This window comes from Perca fluviatilis, chromosome 21 (assembly GCF_010015445.1).
Source record: "Perca fluviatilis chromosome 21, GENO_Pfluv_1.0, whole genome shotgun sequence".
In the NCBI taxonomy this organism is placed as follows: Eukaryota; Metazoa; Chordata; class Actinopteri; order Perciformes; family Percidae; genus Perca; species Perca fluviatilis.
Genome location: NC_053132.1, coordinates 30600381 through 30622548, shown reverse-complemented (window position 1 = coordinate 30622548; position 22168 = coordinate 30600381). Strand labels below are relative to the sequence as shown.

Below are 22168 nucleotides of genomic sequence, written 5' to 3'. Positions count from 1 at the left end.
GCCCAGATGATTCAGAAAGAGCTCACCCTTCAGTTGAGGGACACAGTGCTGTGGTCTGACTCCACCACGCAGTACTTACGGATACAGTCAGAGTCCTGCAGATACAAGGTGTTTGTAGGGACTCGTGTATCTGAGATCCAGGAGCTGACGGATCACCGGTCATGGAGGTATGTGGACACACAGAATAACCCCGCAGATGCTATCACCAGAGGGATGACACTGTCCAACCTAGCCAAGCCAAACCAATTTAGTCAAGGTCCTGCCTTCCTTCAGCTACCACGTGAGAGTTGGCCAGCCACAACTTCTTTCGTGGAAGTCCCAGATGAGACGGAAATGAAGAAGTCTGCATTCTGTGGCATTATGTCAGCCATTACTGCTCCAGAGATCCCAGCCGCTGAAGACTACTCTACCTTCAAAGATCTCCTTGAGGCAACAAGTAGGTCACTGCATGGGGCAGCCTCCCAGTCAAGCGCCCTCAGTGCAGATGACTACACAGAGGCAGAACTCAGAATCCTTCAGAGAGCGCAATATGATAGCTTCCCAGACGAAGTCAAGTGCCTACAAACAGGGAAAGCACTTCCATCCAGCAGTCGGCTCTTGTCACTTGCTCCAGAGTATGACGCCTCTAGGGGCCTCATCCGAGTAGGTGGTAGGTTGCGCCGTTCTACTAGTCTGGAAGAAGATGTTGTGCACCCAATTGTGCTAGAACCTAAGCACCAGATTACCAAACTTATCATACGACAGTATGATAACAAGTTACTCCATTCTGGATCCGAGAGGGTCTTTGCAGAGGTCCGACGCAAGTTTTGGATCCTCCAGGGCCGCGAAGCTGTGCGTCGCCATCAGAGATCCTGCCCGGTGTGCCAGAAATGGAGAGCAAAGCCTGCTATTCCTAAGATGGCAGATCTGCCCCTTGTCGTCTCCGCCTCCTGAAGCCTCCATTTTATTCTACAGGAGTAGATTGCTTTGGCCCGTTCCATGTCAAGAGAGGTCGGGGTACAGACAAGAGATGGGGAATAGTTTTCAAGTGTATGACCACCAGGTGCATCCACCTAGATGTGCTGTCCAACATGGATACCGACTCGTTCCTTATGTCACTCAGAAGGTTCGTGGCTAGACGGGGAACTCCCTTCGAGCTTCTCTCTGACTGTGGGACCAACTTCCGCGGAGGGGAGCATGAGCTCAAAGCGAGTTTTGAGGCCATGTGCGAAGAGCTGCAGACCCAGATGGCCAAGCACCAGATCCGTTTCCAGTTCAACCCACCAAATGCACCTCACTTTGGTGGAGCCTGGGAGCGGGAGGTAAGATCCATTAAGGCTGCACTCTACGTTACTCTGGGAGCACAGACAGTTACCGAAGAAGTCTTGCAGACAGTTCTGATTGAGGTAGAGGGAATCCTCAACTCCAAGCCACTGGGCTATGTGTCGACAGATGTAGCTGATGTGGATCCCGTAACTCCTAACTACCTCCTCATGGGGCGGCCAAACTCTTCGCTTCCTCAAGTGGTGTACCCTGAATCTGAGATTCTCAGTCGGAGAAGGTGGCGGCACAGTCAGGTGTTAGCTGACCAGTTCTGGACCCACTTCATACGGAACTACTTACCTTTCCTGCAGTCAAGACAGAAATGGGTGAAGGACACGGAGAACCTCACTGTTGGTACGGTGGTGATGGTAATCGACCAAAGGTTACCACGTGCACTGTGGCCTGTGGGACGAGTCACGAAGACCATTAGGAGTGTCGATGGTAAAGTGAGGACTGCTGAGGTGCAGGTGGACGAGAGGACCTACACCAGACCAGTAGCCAAGCTCATTGAGTTGCCTGCCATCCCAGAGGATGCCTCGACGACAGCTCCTGGGGATAGTTGAGCCTTTCTGGGAGATAATTTACACTGTAAATTATGGGGCGGCTGTGCAAAAGGCTCAAGTGCCGTGAGCATGGACAGAGCCTGTGCAGAGTGTTCGCTCAGGCCACGCCCCCTTTTTTCCAACATGTTGAGACATGCCCTGGCTTGCAGAGGGCTGTCAGTTGAGTTTCAGTTAATCAGTTAAGTTTTCAGTTGGTGTTTGTGTGCGTCAGTGACCACAAGTAAGTTACAGTTATATTATATTGTATAGATAAGTTAATATTCGCAATTTATTATAAAGTTTACAGTAAGTGACAGCCTTTATCTCCATTGTATAGCTTTATGGCATTCTTATTGTAGTTAGCGTTTTCAGGGCATGTTGAGCACTGTATATTTAAGTAAATAGGGAGTTATTAGCCTCAATTGTATTTATGTTAGTTAACATTGATGTTTATTTCTGTTTCCTTTAGAACCACACTTACACTGTAAAGTGTCTAAAGATATAGTGCCTGTGCATCTGTATTTGAAAGTATATATTAAAACCTTCAAGGAATATCCCTGCCTTCCGTGTCCTGACTAGACACCCCATATCGGTGACTAAGTTTCATAACCAGTAAGAGTCCCCATTACACTGTGCGCAACCCCATGAAGATGGTGTCATTGTGGCGTTTCCCTCCCCAGCCAGAATTAATTGACGGCATCTCTGATCTTCCATCCCCAAGTACTTTCAGCTCCATCCCTTTTTTATATGGAAGCCAGAGAATGACTTAATGGCAAGGCTGAGGAACAACAACACTGTTGCCAAGTTGCCTCTGCAGGTGTTGGTAGACCTTGTGTGATTGTTGGCATCACTGGACAGTACTATCTTTTTTCAACCAGTCTGTGCTGTAAAGTTTGCCAGAAAAGGTGGTATGCTGACTGTAGCAGTATGAGTTGAACTCCTAACTACCTGGCGCTCTTTTGACCAATCACTGCCTCAGGGCCCGGTATAAAAGCAGCTAGTTGTCCCCCTTCCGCCCTCTCTTGCTCGTTGGTGACGGAAGTCCTCTACACTTCCGGGTCGCTCACTCCGTGAGGTGTTTTGCTGTGCTACAGGTAGGATAGCGGCTTGGCTGCCTCCACACTCATTGTCACTGTTATTTTGTTGCCGTTATTATATACTGAACGCTTTGTAGATCTTCAGTTGGCGGGTTGTCCTTCACCATACCGGTTGAACGGCGGTGAATGAAAAGCGAGTAACACTGATAGCTGCTGCGGTTTGCATGCTCGGAGCTGCCTCCCTCTGGGTCTACTAAAACTCTGCTTGAGCGGTATGTGGGCTAAATGGGGTCGGATTTATTCGTTAAACTTATTTGGTGTTAATTATTATTTTCTATAAACGCTAGGAACACTGAAGCTGCCGGAGATCCCTGTTAGCTGCTTAGCACTTCAACTACTGGCTGCTGTTTTGCCGAGGCTGCTGTTTTGCCTAAGAAGGCTTTTGCCGGGATTGCTGCTGTCCTTTAAAAATCCTGAGTATCGTAACTATTGCTGCACGCCTGTGTTGCCTTTAGGGCTACTGGGCCAATGTATAAACCACCTGTTTTTATATGAATGAATGTATGTAGCTGATGGGTTTGGCTCCCTACATTAATTTGGTTGATTTAGTTGTTTCTTTCTTTACTTTCCATTTTTTCAATTTAGTTAAAAGTTTTAGTTATATTTTTTTCTTTTTTGGCGCTGTGAGTTTTCTATTTAAACATTGAGTTTCTTTGGTTATGTTATTGTGTTAATTATAAGTGTTTTGTTTCTTGTAAGTCTTTTTCTTTTGAATTGTTGTTTTGTACGGCCTGTGGGAACCTATACTGGTTCTGGCCTTTATATTGTATCTGTATTGTGTTAAATTTGTTTCTTTATAACGTTGTTTATATTGATTTTTGATATTCTTTCTTGTGGAGTGAACCCCTTTAATTGTGTGTGTGTGTGTGTTTGTTTCCCATTTCTCATCCCATTTTTAGTTGCTGAGAGCCGAAGGTGGCGGTGTTGGTGTCCGGGTGGTGCTATCTCCTTCCCTGTGTGCTGTGTCTCCCCGTTTTCATTTGCAGTGTTCACTGTTGTGTTTTTTTTTGTGTGTTCACGGGTGACTTTCCCTGGGATCCCCCTTTACCATCCTCGTTCCCTTCTCCCCCTCCACTGGTAAGCCTCAGCCCTAATTATTTTTCCCCTTTTTAGTGTGAATGTGTTTTAAATTGTTTGTTTTTAACTTTATTGATTTTTATTGAAATAAAATTGTATTCTTTTGTAAGTTGAACCTCGTCTTTGGCGCCTTTGTATATTGACCTGTGTGACCTTAAATATATCAATCTTGCAATTGGAAGTAAAATCATTCATTAGTAAGTGATAGCATTCTCTGGGTGAAATTCCCAGGGTGGCGTTGTCGGTGTGTTTGAGGTGGGCCTCATTTAGAATACTACCTCCTCTGTTCAGTCAGCTCTCGTGTCGCCACATGACAATCCACCGTGGCTGGAAAAACTACCAAAGAGGTTCACAAACCTGTTGCCGGCAATACTGACCTACAAGAAGGCCATCTGTAAACAGTGTTGGGGAGTAACGGAATACATGTAACGGCGTTACATATTCAGAATACAAATTATGAGTAACTGTATTCGGTTACAGTTACAATTTAAATCGTTGGTATTTAGAATACAGTTACATTGTTGAAATCAATGGATTACATGACGATACTTCTCTGTTTCACGAGTTTATTCACTCTGACTAAATTAAGGCAACTCTATGCATTTCCCAGAAGCCCCGATATGAAATCGAAAAAAATAGCTATTTGCGTGATCAGTCACAATGGAGTTGGAACCGGCACGACAGAGCCAGGGCAGGAATAAGTTTCTATCTTGGAAATTCAAACAGCATTTCACATTAAAGAACGAACAGGGAGAATGAAATATAACTGTGCAGTGCAACCTGTGCTTGCCAGCAACCAACCTCCTTTCAGCGTCCAAATTACTCCACCTCCAACCTGAAAAAGCATCTTAAAGTAAGCTATTTTTTTAATTAGCCAGGTGTAGTCGTCTGCTGTAGTTTTACTGGTCACCTTGCTATTTTAACATTGACGTGCGACTTTACATTCTCCTACCTGCTGATTTACTAGCTCCAGAGCCGTTTAAAGATAGCCCCGTTTGACATGCTAGCTAACGTAAAATTAGCTCGTGGTAGCAAGACTGCGGTTAGATTTTTGTAGTATGCAGTTCGGGACTACCAATACAATAATCTATCTGCTTGTTCAGGTACACATTCAGCTAGTTGGAATAAAAAGAACACACCATTATAGGCCTGTTTAGTAAGCTGGATGTGATAGCTGCATTCCTACACTTATAAAACGCAATTCAATGTGGAAGTAATCCTGAAGTAATCCAAGTATTCAGAATACGTTACTCAGATTGAGTAACGTAACGGAATACGTTACAAATTACATTTGTGGGCATGTATTCTGTATTCTGTAACGAAATACGTTTTGAAAGTATCCTTCCCAACACTGTCTGTAAATCCGTAATGGACGAGCTCAGGCGCACAGGTAACTCACCCACCAACATGGCAAAGCAGATCATGGAGATGATGCACCTGAAATATGAACGTGCTCACCTGGCCTTCCTCCTTACCTGCCAGAATGTCATGGATGGTGAGGCAGGAAAGTATGACCTAAGAACCATCACTCAGTTCATAAGACAGGAAACCAAGCCAGCTCCCTTTGGAGAGTATGGGGATTCAGATGGCTGGAACGGGATCTCTCACTACCTAACTGACTGCCTACTGCATGAGTACAAACACCAGGAGGGTGCTATCACAAAGCTTCTTCAGGGCACCTTTGGACAGGCTTTCCGCTCAGACCACACGGAAAGTTGCTAGGAAGGTCACCTTTTCATCTGGGACCATGTCATCATATGCAGTCATGAATGAGAACTGGATGATCCTTTCATGGGTGATGGTGCAGTCTGAGACAGAAAAGTCACTGAAGCCCATGTATGAAGGTATAGCACACCGCTACAACACTGCAGGCATAGAGAAGGCCCACTACCAGCGGGTAGACAGGTAAGATATAAACGGTATATTTTACTTTCATTGGTGACATGAACAGCTAATAATCACAATTAACCTTGCTTTTAATTTTTCATAATTTCACTTTGCATTCATTTTATTTTTATGACTGAATACACTGAAGTGTAATAGGGATTGATATCACTGCTTTAACATTAATGGCTATACTGTGTCTCTATTTCTTCTTTCAGGGATTGCTGCGCAGCATTTAAGGTTGCAGAATCTTACACAGGAGAGCACATGAACTGGGATGCTTGGACAACTACTAATGGCATTGTTGCTGCTGCCACTACTGGTGACCTGCTGAACACCTGTGCATCAAGAGCCCACTACAATAAAAACATAATTATCAAGCTGGACTTGTTCCACTGTTTGAGACGGTTCCTCCGTGAGTGTGTGTCAGAGCATCATCCCCTGTACAGTTCCTTAATTTGCTCAGTTCCTGTCGGCAGCCTTTTCAGTGGTGGATCAGGAAGACCTGCAGAGACTTAAAGAGGCATATGCCTTCTGTGGCATTCAGCCTGCCAACCCAACAAAGGCACACATTCATGAGCACAGCAGGACCAGAATTCCACAGCCTGAGGAGCTCGTCAAGAGAGTTGAGGGAGTTTTCCAGCACTTTTACCTCGCAACTGATCCAAACGGCGTTCCTCTCTTCAAGCCCTATATGCTGAAGACATGACGCATTCAGCGCATACACATCTTGCGCGGGTGCCTGAGTGATCCTGAGGTTGAAGGTGGGATCTTGTACCGGAACGGAGGAACACTGCAGCTAAACCACATGCAGGGGGAAGGTGCTCAAGTTCCTGTGTGGTTCCCCATCAGAGGCACTTCACAGCAAGAGGGATACCATTTCCATCAGGCTCAGTGGGTCACTGGAACACACGTCTCCACAGAGCCGTTCCAAGCCCAGGGGATGACAGGGGTGGCACGGTGGAATTATCAGCGCCTGGTGGACTTGAAACAGCCAGATGTTCACCTCCCAACTGTCTTTGATCCAGCTTAAATGGCAGAACTAAATGCAGTCTCTGAAAGAGTGCTGGGGCATGTGAAGTATGCATCTTTTCATTTCACTGGCAGAGACACTGGAGAGAAGTTTGGCTTGGAATATGTTGAGCCTGGTTGCCGCCCAGTTCCTCTAGACTGGGATAAGCACAGGAGCAAGACAGACTTAACACCTGCCCTAAATCCCCCTCCTCAAAGCAGCCCACCCACTGCCCAGGCTGAGCTTCCTCAGTCATCTTCCAGCTCACCAGCCAAGCTCTTTCAGTTTGCTACATGCTCTCCTGCTGTTAAACCAGATGTGACTCCAAGTTCAACTCCTGAGCCTCAGACACGGCCAGGTAAACATTTGACACTTGACAAAGTGGTGGACAAAACTTCTGTATCACTAGCAGTGCCTACAATCATATTAATAGCCTTTATAAATGAGTTACATCTTTCTTTTCTTAGAGAGGAGACAATATGAGAACTTTATTGCATGTGTTATTGAATAGACTTTTACATAAACATAATCATCCATCAGCCATTTTCTAAACAAACTTACCAACTGGAAAGTGAGTTTTCACCCATACAAGTGTATGAATTGTTTTGTGGTTTGTTTGTTTTATCTTTTTTTGGGCCAGAATGACTTATTGTACTCTGTCTTCTGTTGTTATAGAAACCAGAAGTCCGCTGTCTCTCCCCTTGCTTTCCTCACCATCTGGTGCTCGCACTGGACCTGTGAAGACAGGTGGGAGGGTGTTTGTGTTGGACCACAAGCGCTGGCCAACCCCTATGAAAAAGGCTATTGACGACCTGCTTAATAAACACCGTGGCCAGAAGGACATGCAATTATTGTCTTTGATTTGGCTGAGGATGCCCATTGGAATTGATGGTAACGCCTGATAAATGCCATGTAAAATGAATGTATAGACGGATTCAGCAAACGCTCGGAGTTGTCATGGTGATGCGTCTGGCCCGAAGTTAACTTCCGGTCCAGCTGCGTTTGTTTACTATTTAGCTAGGTTTTACCGGCGAATATGGCACCGACTACAAACGCAGTGAAAGTGAGACTGATGAGCAGACTGAAGTTGGGTCTTTGTAGTTGGGATGTTGCGCTGTTGGGTGCCCTCAGGAACAAACGCAATCTCCAAAAGGTTTCCTAAAGAAGAGGGGAGACAGCGAGCATGGATCACCGCTGTGCGAAGAGAGGCTTGGCAGCCAGGCAAGAGTTCAAGGACTTCGTTTCAGCTAATAAACTCATGTTAAGTGATAGCTAGCTGCCAGTAAAAAAAAAAACCTGCAATAGTTCTAACTTACTTCACTAACTTGATTGTAGCTACCTAGCTAAACTGTAACGTTAGATCAATGCTACGGTGCCAGTGTTGTAACGTCAGTTGACAGCTTTAGCTACATTTTGACTAGTATTGTGACACCCGTTTCCAATTACTTGACAGCGTTACATTACCCGAGTATTTTCTGTTGGTAACCTAAGAAAAATTACCCAAAACATAAGAGCAACATTGTTTTTCCATCAATATACGCTATACAAATAAATAACCTAAAGTTACAGTAATTTAATTGCTCCAGTATGCTGCCCTCTAGACCCAGTTTGTGTCTCATGTCATGTGATCATGGTTTTATCATAAAGAGTGCAATTGTTACACAGGAATGAACATGTATAGTACATGTAACCATATATGGATTATGCCAGGAATGTATGATGCTAACTGTTTCTGTCACCCAGATTATGTTCCATCAATATTTGCACACAAAGAAGACATCCATGGTTCCCAGAAGTTGGAGAGGTACCAGAGAAGCCAGGGTAGACAATCTCTAGTTGTGTCCATCGATTCACCTTCCATAGAGGTCAGCCATGTTGACCATGAAGAGGAATGCACTGTTGTGGTGGGTACGGATCTGTCAATGGCAGACATTGACCAGCTACAAAATGAAAACACTGAATTGAAGAGAAAACTGGCTTTACTGGAGAAGAAACTGGAATCTTAAGAAAAACACCTACATGATTATATGTCTGGTAGCAAGTCCGATTTTATTTTAAATGATGACAAGCACACTCATTTTTACACCGGTCTACCATCTGCCTCTGTGTTTTTCACCCTTCTCACTTACCTGACAACAAAATGGAATGCATCATCAACCATACTTACCCATCCTGAGCAGTTTCTTGTGGTCCTGATGAAGCTTTGTCTAGGCTTAACTCATCAAGACCTAGCTTTTCGCTTCAGAGTGAGTTGTGGAACTGTCTCATACATCTTCCATGAATGGCTCGAGGTAATGGCTAAAGAGTTCCAATGCCGGTGGCCATCCAGAAAAGATATCAGAAGGAATCTACCCACCCTTTTCAAGACTACAGCTTTCCAACATGTCAGATGTATAATAGACTGTAGTGAAGTGTTCATTCAGAGGCCAACTAGTTTGCAAACACAAGCAATCACCTACTCCCACTACAAGTCACATAATACTGTGAAGTTCCTAATTGGCATTAGTCCAACAGGGGCTATTACATTTTTATCAAGAGTCTGGGGGGGTCGTGCTAGTGACAAGGTTATAACAAAGAATTCTGGGTTGATTGACCTTCTTGAACAAGGAGACCACGTAATGGCTGATCAAGGCTTCAGTTTTCCACATACCAGCATCTACAAAGGGAAGAAAACAACTGACAGGATTAGAGGTGACACACTCTAGAAAAATGTCACGAGTGACAATCCACGTGGAAAGGGCCATAGGAAGACTGAAGTGTTACAGAATTTTGCGGAACACCCTGCCAGTCAGCATGATCAAACGGAGAAACGATCGAACAGTCTTTGCACAATAGACAAACTATTGACTGTTTGTGCAGCGCTTTCAAATCTGGGGAAACCACTGGTACCTAAATAAAGCAGGACTGATTATTACGTTAGTTACTACATTCATCGCTACTATATGACCTTCCCGTAACGCTAAGTCAGTAATGCAGTATAGATTCAGTAATGAACACCAACAACTAGCAATAAATAATTTATTGATTGATTGATTGATGAATTTCAGAAAAAAACAGGCCATGGCCCTTCTGCCCTGCCATGTTGGACTGATTCTAGAGTTAGTTAGTTTAACAAACACAAACTTATTTAGCAAACGTCTTCCAGTCGCATATACAAATCATTCAGAGAAATATACATGAATACAAATATATACAAACACACATATATATACACACACACACACACACACACACACTCACACACAGTATATACAAACAACAAATTCTCATCTACAGATTATCTCGATAAAGAGCTTTTTTCCTCTTCTCCCAGGCTTTCTGAATGGAACTAATTTTCTATATCATTCAAACAACACATGAGATCTATATATCATAAACATTTGCACATCCTGCACTAATTCATACAGCCTCTTTTTTCTCAGTGTTAAACAGTTATCAAATTGTTGTACTTAAAATACATCTATCAGTTATATTGTACATATTTGTTTCTGTATTTACTGTTTATTTCATATCAGTGTTAAATATGTTTATGTTTGGACCAACCACCAAGGCAAATAAATTATAAGTGTGACTTGGCAATAAATAAGTTTCTGATTCTGCACTAATGAGCTGCTTTTGAGAACATGTCCATGTAGTTGTTGCTCAACTGCAGTCTTCCCTCTACAAATTCATCCACAACTTTTGGCAGCATGTGTTTAAAGTAGAAGCTACGTAGCCTTTGCATATATGTGATGGCAAAGTCATTGTCATAAGGCAGATCAAGCTCCAGGTGCTGTAGTGGGGTCCAAATAACAAGACTGGCTGTTTGTAGCCCGAGACAGTGCATCCCTAACTGTACCTGACTATAGTAGCCTTTGGGGCCTTTTGAGTTCATAATGTACTGCCCGTCTTCCACTCTGATGTCTTGGTTTTTAGCAGTGATGCATCATTAATGGATGTGCATGCACTGAGGGTGATGGGGCATTTTATTTCTAGTAGCTTATTATCAATGATACAATCAGGGCTAGCTGCCAGCCATGGGTCTCCTGCACACACCACCAACCCTTTGTCAATCACTCTGCAGACCCTCTCTTTAATATGCTCCTTTGCAAGTCCCTCACTCTCCTTCCCATACCTTGTGGCCCGACTCCCCTGGAACCTTGGATACAGGTGTTCAGCAAGAAACTTATCTGGGTCAGTTGTCTCACGCTGAGGCACTTTGCTGGCTGTGCTTGCTGTTATGCGCAGCTTGCGCGCATCATGCCATAGTGGTTCTCTACTTTGCTTTCTGGTGTTTCTCTCTAGTTCTACCACTTGATCAGGTCTCAGAGTAATGAATGTATCATAAAATGCTGTGCACTTTAGACAGTTTAGAGTGCTACCATGCTCACTGCGGGGCTGAGCTAAACTGCTTAACACATTTGGTTCCTCGCCATGCGCATCCTGCTCTCCCTGACTGCTGGTGAAAATCTGACTGCCTGACTCCGAAGCTGTGTCTGTCTCACTGCTGTCACACAGGGCAGAAAATAGAGCACAATCTGGCACAACTTCCTAAGAGATATGGAGAAAATACCTAATTTATCTTCCCTGCCATATTTATATAGTAGGCTACTGAATCTTTAACATTATGGTTAACTGGTGGATTTGTTGGAGACATGTTAACCATAACTTATTTTCAGGGCTTTATAAAGCTTCTTTGGTGACCCATCTGGAGTTAGTGCAGGAAGGCAGAGGGGAGCTTGTAGCCGCATATTAAACAGTAGAGGGCAGTACAACGTCTAGACTGGTGGTAGACACACATAATGTTCATTTCTCCCCAATTTCAGATCACATTCCTGCTGGAACTTGTCTGGTTGTTTAGTTTTTGGTTTAACAGCTTCAGATGCCAATGATGCAGAGACCTGGAAACACTGACCAATGAGAGCAGACTGGGCTTTTTAGGAAGGATTTTGAAGAGACAGCTCTACAACAGAGAGTACAGGTGCTGCACCCATAGGCCGTATATGAAAAATAAAGTGTCTTTTGAATATCAAGTATATAAACATGTCCTAGAAGAAACACAAAACACAAGTATGAACCTGAAAATAGCCTTTATAACTCACCTTTAAACTGACTACTACAATGTTTTTAATCAATGTCTCCCCCCAGTGTTGGACTTGTCACCAGTTTGGTAAACAGTATTTCAGACTCTGTGGCGCAACGGTAGCGCGTCTGACTCCAGATCAGAAGGTTGCATGTTCAAATCACGTCAGGGTCAATGTTTCTGTTTCTTCAGCTCCAGCAGTTGGTCTTGTTGAATATAGTTGTAAATGTTTAAGTTGTTGTATATAGTTGTAAATGTTTAAGTTGTTGTATATATAGTTGTAAATGTTTAAGTTGTTGTATATAGTTGTAGATATGAGAATGTTGTTTGAATTAATGTTTTGCTTCATGTATACAGTTGTCAATATATAAATGTTTAAATAAATATGTTTTTGTAACCAAGATGAAACGAATGTTATTGTAGAGCTTGGAATACCTAACTACAAAATGTAAAAAGGGTGAAGATATTGTTCTAGGCTTCACATGCTAGTTATTTGTTACTTACCCAGTTTTTTCTACTGCAGTCTAAAGAACAATACGTTTCTTTATTTAAATGGACATAGACAGTTTATATTGAATAATAAAAAAAGGGGCAAAGACAAAACCAGTTACATTTAATTTACTTTATTTTTTTATTTTTCCGCCAAGCTCTCCAACAGTAAAAAAACTAAAAACGTTTTGACCTCGGCCTCTGCTTCCCTCCTCTCAGCTGCCTCTCTCTGATATTTTATGTCATCCTTGATGAGTTGGAGGAATGGATCCTCCTCCTCCTCCTCCTCATCCCAATCCCTTCCTCTAGTGCAGTGCTTGGCCCTGGTTTGTCCTCTTGGATCGAGGCAACAAGGCAGGGGGGCGTGACTGCCGCAGACTGCCCTAATGCCTCGTCCATGAGGGCGAACCAGGGCCAAGTCGCCTTCCCATCTTCTGTCCCCTGACCTGTGGCAGGACACTTGCATTCCTAAACAGTGAAGATCAAAAGGTTGTTGTGATGATGTATTACTACTACGATAGTACACATCACTACATCTAAACTTACTGTCAGCAGGCCCAAGTCTGTCAGGTTAACATCCAAGGCTTACTTCAAAAATCACAAGTTACATTAAGATATGCATAACAATTATGTCCATACATTAATAACCCCAAAGTAAATATCCCCCACTTCGTTTTTAAAGAAAAGAACAGGCTTCATAATAGGTTACAGTTTTTTACAACAACTTACACACAAAATCTTTAGATTTTTGAAACCTCTCATTTAAAGAGCAAAACTACACACCAAATCTCCAAGACCATAAGCTATTTCTCAGCCTTTCACTCAGTTTTCAATTGCATAAAACACACTACACACGCTTCTCTACCTAAGACACAAAAATCTGACAGGAAGTGACTTGCTGTCCATTTCCAAACACAACCAATCAAAATGCTACACTTTTTCACCAGGTCACAAACTCTCCTCACATGAGTAAACACTACTTGCTTAACTGATCACTAACCAATCACTGCTTTTTAGTATAGGCCTATAAATAGGTCAAAGGTCAGATTACCTGCTTCGAACAGTGGATGCCGACAATAGACAGAGAGCAAGGGGAGTAGGAGGGAGAGGCAGGGGACGACAACCAGAGCTGCATCTCATGTTGCTTAAATTGCCTCCTCGAGCTTCAGGGAAGGCTGATATCGGCTATATCTCCGAGGCGTTCCCTCCTCGAAGCTTGCTCCTCGGCCCTCAGGACAGAAATAAGAGCTTTGAGACGGCCTTCACTGAGGAGGGACAGCACAACTTCCGGTTCAGCCGAGGACAGAGGAGTCAAGGAGATATCAAATAAGGGACATGGGATGTACCTCAGGACAAGTTCATGGAGGAAGAGTTGGAAGAGGAGGAGGAGGAAGAAGAGGACAAGGGCAGAGAAAAGATCAGATGTTTAGATCAGGGCCACACTTACTGATCACTGGTTATTCACCCCCACCCACCCCATAAGAACGTACACACACACACACACACACACACACACACACACACACACACACACACACACACCTATGTGTGAATGGTTCCTGTAATATGTAAAAGTTCTTTTAGTAGGCTACTTGTTCAAACTAGAAATGCACTGTATAAATACAGATCAGATACAGATCAAATACAGAGAGGCTCCAGCAGTAGTATCAGATCTGTGAGTCATTGGGAAAGAGCGCCACCTGCCCATTGACACCTCCTTGTGGCCGAACATGGTAATGCAGCCTGTTTCTCCTGGCCTGGTGCTTTAGAAGAGGGTTCGATTCCAAGCGAGTAGAGGCCACATCAAAAATAACAAAACGACAACACAATCTAATGGGCTCGTATTTTCAGCAGACCAAATAACTGAGAAAGTACTACAGTGGCAGCCGAGGCTAGAGGAAATGTGATTTAGCTTAGAGCCCAACTCACCATGACCATATACCTGATTAAAGTTCCCATTTTATGGATGAGTCATGAGAATTCGTATACATTCATTTTACATGGCATTTATCAGGCGTTACCCACAATTCCAATGGGCATCCTCAGCCAAATCAAAGCCAATAATTTGAAAACTAAAGCAATTTAAAGAGAGTGTGTCCGACATGGGAATTTAAACCGTGGCTTGATTCATGTGTTAGTTTATTGTCCATTTGTTTTCGTGGTGAGTGGAAATTGGCATTATATTAAGTCGAAAGCATCATTGTGTGAGTTAACGTTAATGCCCATTCAAGTCATTTTCATATCATTTAGCTTAAACTGAAACGCTACGTAAACGTTACCGTTTAGCTTTAACGTTACAAGCCAGTTAAGATTTGATATACTCTGGATACTAATGTTAGCTAACGTAGTTAGCTACATACACACATTGCAAGAATGACAAACTATGAATGAACATTCTTACTTTGAGTTATGTAAATGCGTCGTGTTTTCTTCACACTCAACGTTACGTTGACTGCTATCAGTCTCCGTTGTATTTCTGCAGCTAAAACATGTCTTTGGTTTTCTGGCAGTTTTATATTTAGTGTTTAGATCCAGTGGTTAAATATAACTAAGTCATGTTAGCCTACATTTAATGATGTAAGTCACAGTGAGTGAGTTGATTGTTGATGCCATTCAGATCTGTGACATTTTGTTTTTAATATGAATTTGTTTAGGCGAAATCATCCACCATCCTCCCGCAACCAAGTGTAAACAATTTCTCTGCATTGACGACAATAAAATGTTGGAACAGCACCACTGGATCCTGTGTTTAAAGCAGAGATGTTCACAAGTCATTTTTTGGAAGTCAAGTCGAGTCTCAAGTCTTTGAGTCTCAAGTTTCTGGCCATCTGATCTGTCCCTAACACTGTATTGTTAAATCTTATGAATTCAAAGCATGTCCTGTAGCTAACCATCCGTACAGTACAGTATCAAAATCAGTTGTAAGATAACTTTATGGGGTCTACTTAACACATCCCTCTAGCCCTTGGACCTGGTGAAATATTAACCTAAGTCTGTCACATCATATGGATACAACTATAAAGATACAATGTGCCTGTTCCCAGCATTACCACAACACTTTGCGATGGTTAGCTTGTTACCTGTGGTGATATATGCTAAATGTAACCTCTCTTACACTCAAAAAAATGTCTAATGTCGAAGTGGAAATCAAGAGAAGAGCGGCAGCGCCACACCAGATACAGAAGTGTCAGTCCAAATGATGCACAATAAGCAGTTTGAACTCACTGATGTAAAGCCATTTATTTATTTTCTAAGTGTTAGTAGCTCAGTGAAACTGAGTCCAGCACGAGGGAGACCCGACTCAGAGGAGGAGAGGTTAGTGAGGCCAGCGTCTCCACGGCAGGTGACAGTGCGCACGGATCCGCTGCGCCACGCATGGATGAAATAGTAAATAGGACTACAGTAACAGAAATATGTGCAGAATTAAGACAGTCAAGACGGCCCAGTGTTTGATGGACTGGGGTACACCTTGTTCACTTAATAGCCTACAAATCATCCACGGGATCAATTACGCATCACGTGAGTTTGCCCCCCCGACACAGCGTTTGTTCCTGGGGAGATGGATCCGTGCGTCCCGCCTCCTGTGCACCATGGACGTCTGAACCTCAGCAACTACTAACTATAAAGATACAATCTGCCTGTTCCCAGCATTATCACAACACTTTGCGATGGTTAGCTTGTTACCTGTGACGATATATATGATAAATGTAACGTCTCTTTCACAATTAGCGTGTGAGTGACTGACCTATCTGGGTGCGTTTGGAGATGCCTGATGAAGTTCGACGTTGTTGATCTGGCATCATTTATCTTGGTGCCACACACCTTGCATGTAGCTGTTGGCTTACTGCCACTGTTTACCAAGTTATTAAAACTTAGTAATGACAAAAGGCACAACTCCAGGAGTACTTGGTGTTATTTATTTATAAATAAATAACTGAAATTTACCTAACCTAATGTGCTGATGGCATTGGCTTACTGAACATCTGATGTTGTGTGCACATTTAAAAGTGCAGTAAGTGAGTGAACTCAACTGCCATAACGCTAGCTTATAACGCTAGTCATCGGGGCGTAAAAAGAAATCACTATTTCTATACCACTAACAACGCTCAAAATAACACCACACTTCCACTAGGGCTGTCCCAAACGATTATTTTTTCGATTAGTCGACTAATCTAACGATTCATTTTTCGATTAATCTAACCATTCATTTTTCAATTAGCGATTATTTTCCCATTGCTCAATTATTAACAATTTACACAAAACTAATTTCAATAAGGTTCAAATCTCTATTTATTAAAATTGTAACACTGCACTGTTCAAGTAAAATTAATTTGTAGTGCAACCTGAAGCCAGATGTAGGCTATCAATCCAACCACAAAATACAGTCACTTTCAGGAGGAATACAAAAATATTCCTGTTGTTGTTGGCATTAAAAGTAAAATACTCCCACACTTTAGAAGACCCTGTGCAAGCCTTTTTCTCAACGTGTTGTTGAACTTGCGAGGAGTCCATACTTGCGCTGTTGCTGGAGGCAGCCGGTTATTGTAGGGATTTCTACGCGTGACGAGTCGACGCTAATTATTTGTGTTGATGCATTTACATAATCGATTACGTTGACAAATCGTCCCAGCCCTAACTTCCACGGTAGCATAATGAGGGTCCCTACATGTAAACCGAAGCATTGACAAATTTGTAAGTGTACAGACAGTTTATTAAAAAGTAGTGCTGTAACGATAACATTTTTTAATTGCGATTAATCGCATTAATGTCATAGTTAACTCGCAATTAATCGCACATTTTTATCTATTCTAAATGTCCCTTGTTTTCTTTTTGTCCCTTTATTTTTTTCTCATTTTATTGCTCTTATCAACATGGAAAAGTGGATCGGCTTGCTTTGTGCTTTTGTCGCCTGGCTTTGATGAGGGGGCGGAGAATTCCCATCAGCTGTGTGCTTGGCCATCAGCTGTGTGCTCGGCAATCAGCTGTGCGCTCGGCCATCAAGTGGTATTTCAGACTGGACGTGCTGCGATGATAAGTTCACAATGACAAGTTCACAATGACAAAACACACACATCACTTTGGTCTTGTCAATGGAACCATTTGGCAACTTTTTAAAAGTAAGCTTACCATTCAGAATCTTTTTGGCATCCATTTCGGCGTCTCGCGCTCGCCATCCACTCAAAACGTAACGTTAGCCTACTACTCTTTGGCCAGCTTGCAAGCCCAAACAAGTGTGTGCGGCATGCCTGTTGTTGTGTTTCCTGTCTAGCTAGATCTGGTGTGGTGTTGTAGTTTTTCTAACATTACTAGTTGTTGCAACAGCATGTGAAAAAAAACTACAAAGTTTGCTAGGCCAAAAAGAACGTTAATCTTGCGATGAAGAAATTGACGCCGTTAAAATGGGTTTGCATTAACACCGTTAACGCGTTTAACTGACAGCACTATTAAAAAGATAGTTTATAAAGACAGTACAGTTATTATTACTATTCCAGCCAATCGGCAACAGGCAGCGACAGTTGATGGGGGGGGAGGCAGCATTTGAATGTGCCGGCCAGTAGTTATCTGTCCGTGAATCTGGGGGGGCGGAGCTAATGAAGGGGGAGTTGTATTTGTTTGGCAGTTGAGTTCACTCACGGTCCGTGTACTTGGCGGCCAACGGATTTTCGTTTTGAAAGGAAAAAAACAAAAACGAGAAACGGCCAGTTTCCCAATTACCATTAGTAAATAGGAAAACAAAAAACGGAAAACAACCCATTATTCGTTTTTTGTTTTGATATTAAAAAACGGAAAACGAAAAACTATCTCGTTATCCGATTTTCTTTGATGTGTTTGTAGATGGAACTCGGAAATTAAATTGTGTGTATAAATCTTATTCCTCATTCATTTTTTTCGTGACCCGGAAGCGATCGTAGGTAGTAAGCGGCTGCATACCCGGAAATCATTTGGACATCAATGAGACCCATGAGACCATGGACAGCGATTGATAAAAAAAAAAAAAACTTCCGCACATTATTATTATTATTAGACTATGATGGTTGTCTTGTTGTGTAGACTCATTTTTGATGAATGAGAGCGGTCAGCGCTAATCTCCTGTGACCACTTCATAATAAAAGTCAACTTGTGTTTCGCCACAAGTCCCTGCGCAGACACACCAGCTCCACCACCTCCTCTAGAAAACCCCCGTATCGTTCCAAACTGTGAACCCAACGCAGCTGCTATATCCCCACAAGACATCCCATTCTTTCGGTTTTCTAATATAAAACTAGCATATTCGTCTAAAAACATTTTTACGTCCGTATCATTCTAACTGTCCATGGTCTCATGGGTCTCATTGATGTCCAAATGATTTCCGGGTATGCAGCCGCTTACTACCTACGATCGCTTCCGGGTCACGAAAAAAATGAATGAGGAATAATGGTGCGTTCTTTTTGTCTTGTAATCGCAACTAGTAGCTCGAGTGTGACGTCACATCCATGTCGGAAAACGAGTTACCGTGGGTTGTTGCGTTCTTTTTGTCACACAATACTACGAGTTGGAGAAAAGATGGATTTTTGTAACATTTTTAGTAACATTTAGGATTCTATTCACCCAGTTATTGACATATTACACAACTATATTTCACAGTTTGATGCATGAAAATTACGTTTTGATTAACGTTAACGTTAGGCTACTGCTCTGCTTTCTGCTCAAGGCTCGGCTTAAAGCCGTTGTTGTCATATAGCAACCGAGCGTCTCAGCTGCACAAGCTACAAAATAACTAATCAGGCGGTATTTAACTCCTAATAAGACTGTAGCGACATGCCTATAGGTAGCAGTATACAGCGCTATGTGTACGACTTCTTCATTTGGTTACAACAAAGACAAAAGTGCTTAAAACTGTAGAAAACCACAATGTTTACTACGTGTGATGCCCGCGCTAGCCATCTTTGAAAGTGAGCTCGGGTCCTCTGAGTTCAGACGACTTGACGAGTCGTAAATACGACCTCGGGGGCGTTCTTTTTGCAACTTCCGGGTCGTAACTCCGGAAAACAACTCGTAAAACGACTTCGGTGGACAAAAAGAACGCACCATAAGATTTATAAACACAATTTAATTTCCGAGTTCCATCTACAAACACATCAAAGAAAATCGGATAACGAGATAGTTTTTCGTTTTCCGTTTTTTAATATCAAAACAAAAAACGAATAATGGGTTGTTTTCCGTTTTTTGTTTTCCTATTTACTAATGGTAATTGGGAAACTGGCCGTTTCTCGTTTTTGTTTTTTTCCTTTCAAAACGAAAATCCGTTGGCCGCCAAGTACACGGACCACTCACTTACTGCACTTTTAAATGTGCACACTACATCAGATGTTCAGTAAGCCAATGCCATCAGCACATTAGGTTAGGTAAATTTCAGACTGATCAGTAGTATTATCAGGGATGGACTGGGGCTAAAAAACAGCCCTGGACTTTCTCCCAAAAAGGCCCATCATCTGGCCATTCGCCCCTAGCCGTGCGCGACAGACCAGCCTGGTCTCACTGAATTCCGTAAAATGGGCACGGACTGGTAACAGCTCATTCCGTGGTGGTGGTACGGAATGTGTGAAAATTCCGTGTGGCCACCACAGAAAACAATACCAATGTAAAGTCAATGAGAAGATGACGTAGCACGGTAGTGAGTAGTATGTAAGGCTGGAATTCCGCGCAATGACTTTCACCCAAGAGAGCGGAGTTCGTGTCCCGCGTGTGGCGTGCGTTTGTCAGTTGTGTTTTTTTTGTTTTTTTTTAAGCATGTCCCGCGTATGGCACGGAACCATAAGCCCACCCACGACCTTTTCCTGAACCCAACCGCTCCGTTCTTCTCGCGTGTCACGTAAGCCCGTGTTTGTTTTATTCCGTGGCAGTTTAACGTGTTTCTTTTTCAGCGATCCGTGTTCATTTCACGGAATTCTTACGTGGGCCCATCACGGAATTTGGCGATCCGTTGGCGATCCGTGTTCATTTAACGGAATTATTCGTGGCAGTTTCACAGATTTTGTTGCAATTCCGTGAAACTGCCACGGATTTTGAGTTAAGGGCCCGTGTTCATTTCACGGAATTCTGTGAGATCAGGTTGGACAGACACTAGCCAGGAAGTCCTGAAACTATGCCACAATACTGTAGCCTATCAGACAAGGTATTCACAGCAAGTAACATCTCAAAACCAATGATGATAATTGTGGTTGTGTTTATTGGCCATTTGCGGTTGGTACCATCTTTACAACTAAACACTCTCTGTAGAGACGGGTGTTTAGGCTTTTGCTGAGGGTGGTAAGCAAAAAATACTTCCAGGCTGTGACTATCTGACTTGGGCCGTTTGAAATATTGTGATGTAGAGCATCCTGGTACATCCTGGCACTTCCCTGCACTCTCCCTGTCATCTTTTGTGCTGCAACTATCTTCAACCTGAATAAACAAATGATTTTAAAGACAGGTTATTAGCTATTATTGATATATGTGTTGCTTTGTGTTACAGAATTAGCATTGAATAACCTATTTAATATTTTGTCAATGTCATATTACACTTTTGATTCATATTAAGGCTGTGAAATGATGAAAATGACTAGGCCCTATCAATTTAGTCTGTGAAGCTTTTACAATCAACCACCAGGTCTTTGCCATAGTAAACACAAATATGAAAGACAAGGAAAAACTGCACTCTGATGGAAGACAGACAGAAAGTGCAAGCTAGGATTTTTTTGGTTAAACTTTTGGTTAAATTTGGTGAATTATTTAGCCCCCTTCCCTGTTTGTTAGCACATTTAGAGTGGTACCAATGCATACCTGATGTTTTCCCGTTTAATTTAATACCATAGTCTTCATCCTAGCAGCAAAAGTGAGCTCACTACAACCTCTCATATACAACCAAGTGAAATCGCGGTCAACCCGCGATTAATTTCTAACGTGTTTAATGTTTCAAATTAACCTAACAGAAATTATTAAACACTTTGAGTTCAATAGCACTAAATGGCACGGCAATTTTCATAATCATGATGCACACCCATGTTGATAGCTGACTATGCAATTTGCTAAGATAGGGATAAAGGCAGCCTTATTATAAAGTGCCCTGCTTAACTTACCAGTACCTCTTGCTGATGACCTTTTTCCAGCTGCGTCTCCTGGCTAAAGTTAAGCCATTCCTTAACAGGCATGATCTATAAAAGGCGATCCATGCTTTTATTAGTTCAAGATTGGATTACTGTAATGCTCTTTATGTTGGTTTGAATCAAACATGCATCTCACGTCTTCAACTTGTGCAAAATGCTGCTGCTCGGTTTTTAACAAATACATCTAGACGTGCACACATCACTCCCGTTCTTTACACCCTACATTGGCTCCCTGTGCGTTTTAGAATAGATTTTAAGATTTTATTGTTTGTTTTTAAGGCCTTAATGGCCTGGCCCCGGAGTATTTATCCGAGATTTTAACCCTGCGTGAGCACAGCCGGTCTTTGCGGTCTTCTAACCAACTGGTTTTAGAAGTCCCAAGGTCAAGGTACAAACGATGGGGTGATCAGGCTTTTGCGGTTGCTGCCCCGAGACTCTGGAACAAGTTACCCCCTGATATTCGCACAATTACAGATGTTGCTCTTTTCAGGTCTAAACTCAAAACCTACCTGTTTAGAATGGCTTTTAATATGCAGTAGTGGTGTGACAATTTCCTCTTCCTGTTTCTATGTAACCTT

At 42.6% G+C, this 22168-nt stretch overlaps 1 protein-coding gene, 1 long non-coding RNA gene and 1 other non-coding gene across 3 annotated transcripts; all 3 read left to right on the top strand.

Annotated features, from left to right (window-relative positions):
- The first annotated feature begins 925 nt into the window (after window positions 1-925).
- On the top strand, window positions 926-3458 carry LOC120551470. The gene is made up of 2 exons (XM_039788933.1): window positions 926-3153; window positions 3229-3458. Exon 1 carries the CDS (start codon window positions 1032-1034, stop codon window positions 1863-1865), a length of 834 nt encoding a protein of 277 aa, XP_039644867.1. The 5' UTR covers window positions 926-1031; the 3' UTR covers window positions 1866-3153; window positions 3229-3458.
- A 1895-nt stretch (window positions 3459-5353) lies between these two features.
- On the top strand, window positions 5354-9097 carry LOC120551469. The gene is made up of 3 exons (XR_005637880.1): window positions 5354-5862; window positions 6121-7272; window positions 7590-9097. It is a non-coding gene; the product is annotated as an uncharacterized LOC120551469 (long non-coding RNA).
- A 2981-nt stretch (window positions 9098-12078) lies between these two features.
- Window positions 12079-12150, top strand: trnaw-cca. Its single transcript has one exon. It is a non-coding gene; the product is annotated as a tRNA-Trp (tRNA).
- The last annotated feature ends 10018 nt before the right edge of the window (window positions 12151-22168 follow it).

What these genes read in the sequence shown, in the direction of transcription:
- LOC120551470 (XM_039788933.1), top strand. Translation starts at nt 1,032, where the DNA reads ATGACCACCAGGTGCATCCACCTAGATGTGCTGTCCAACATGGATACC.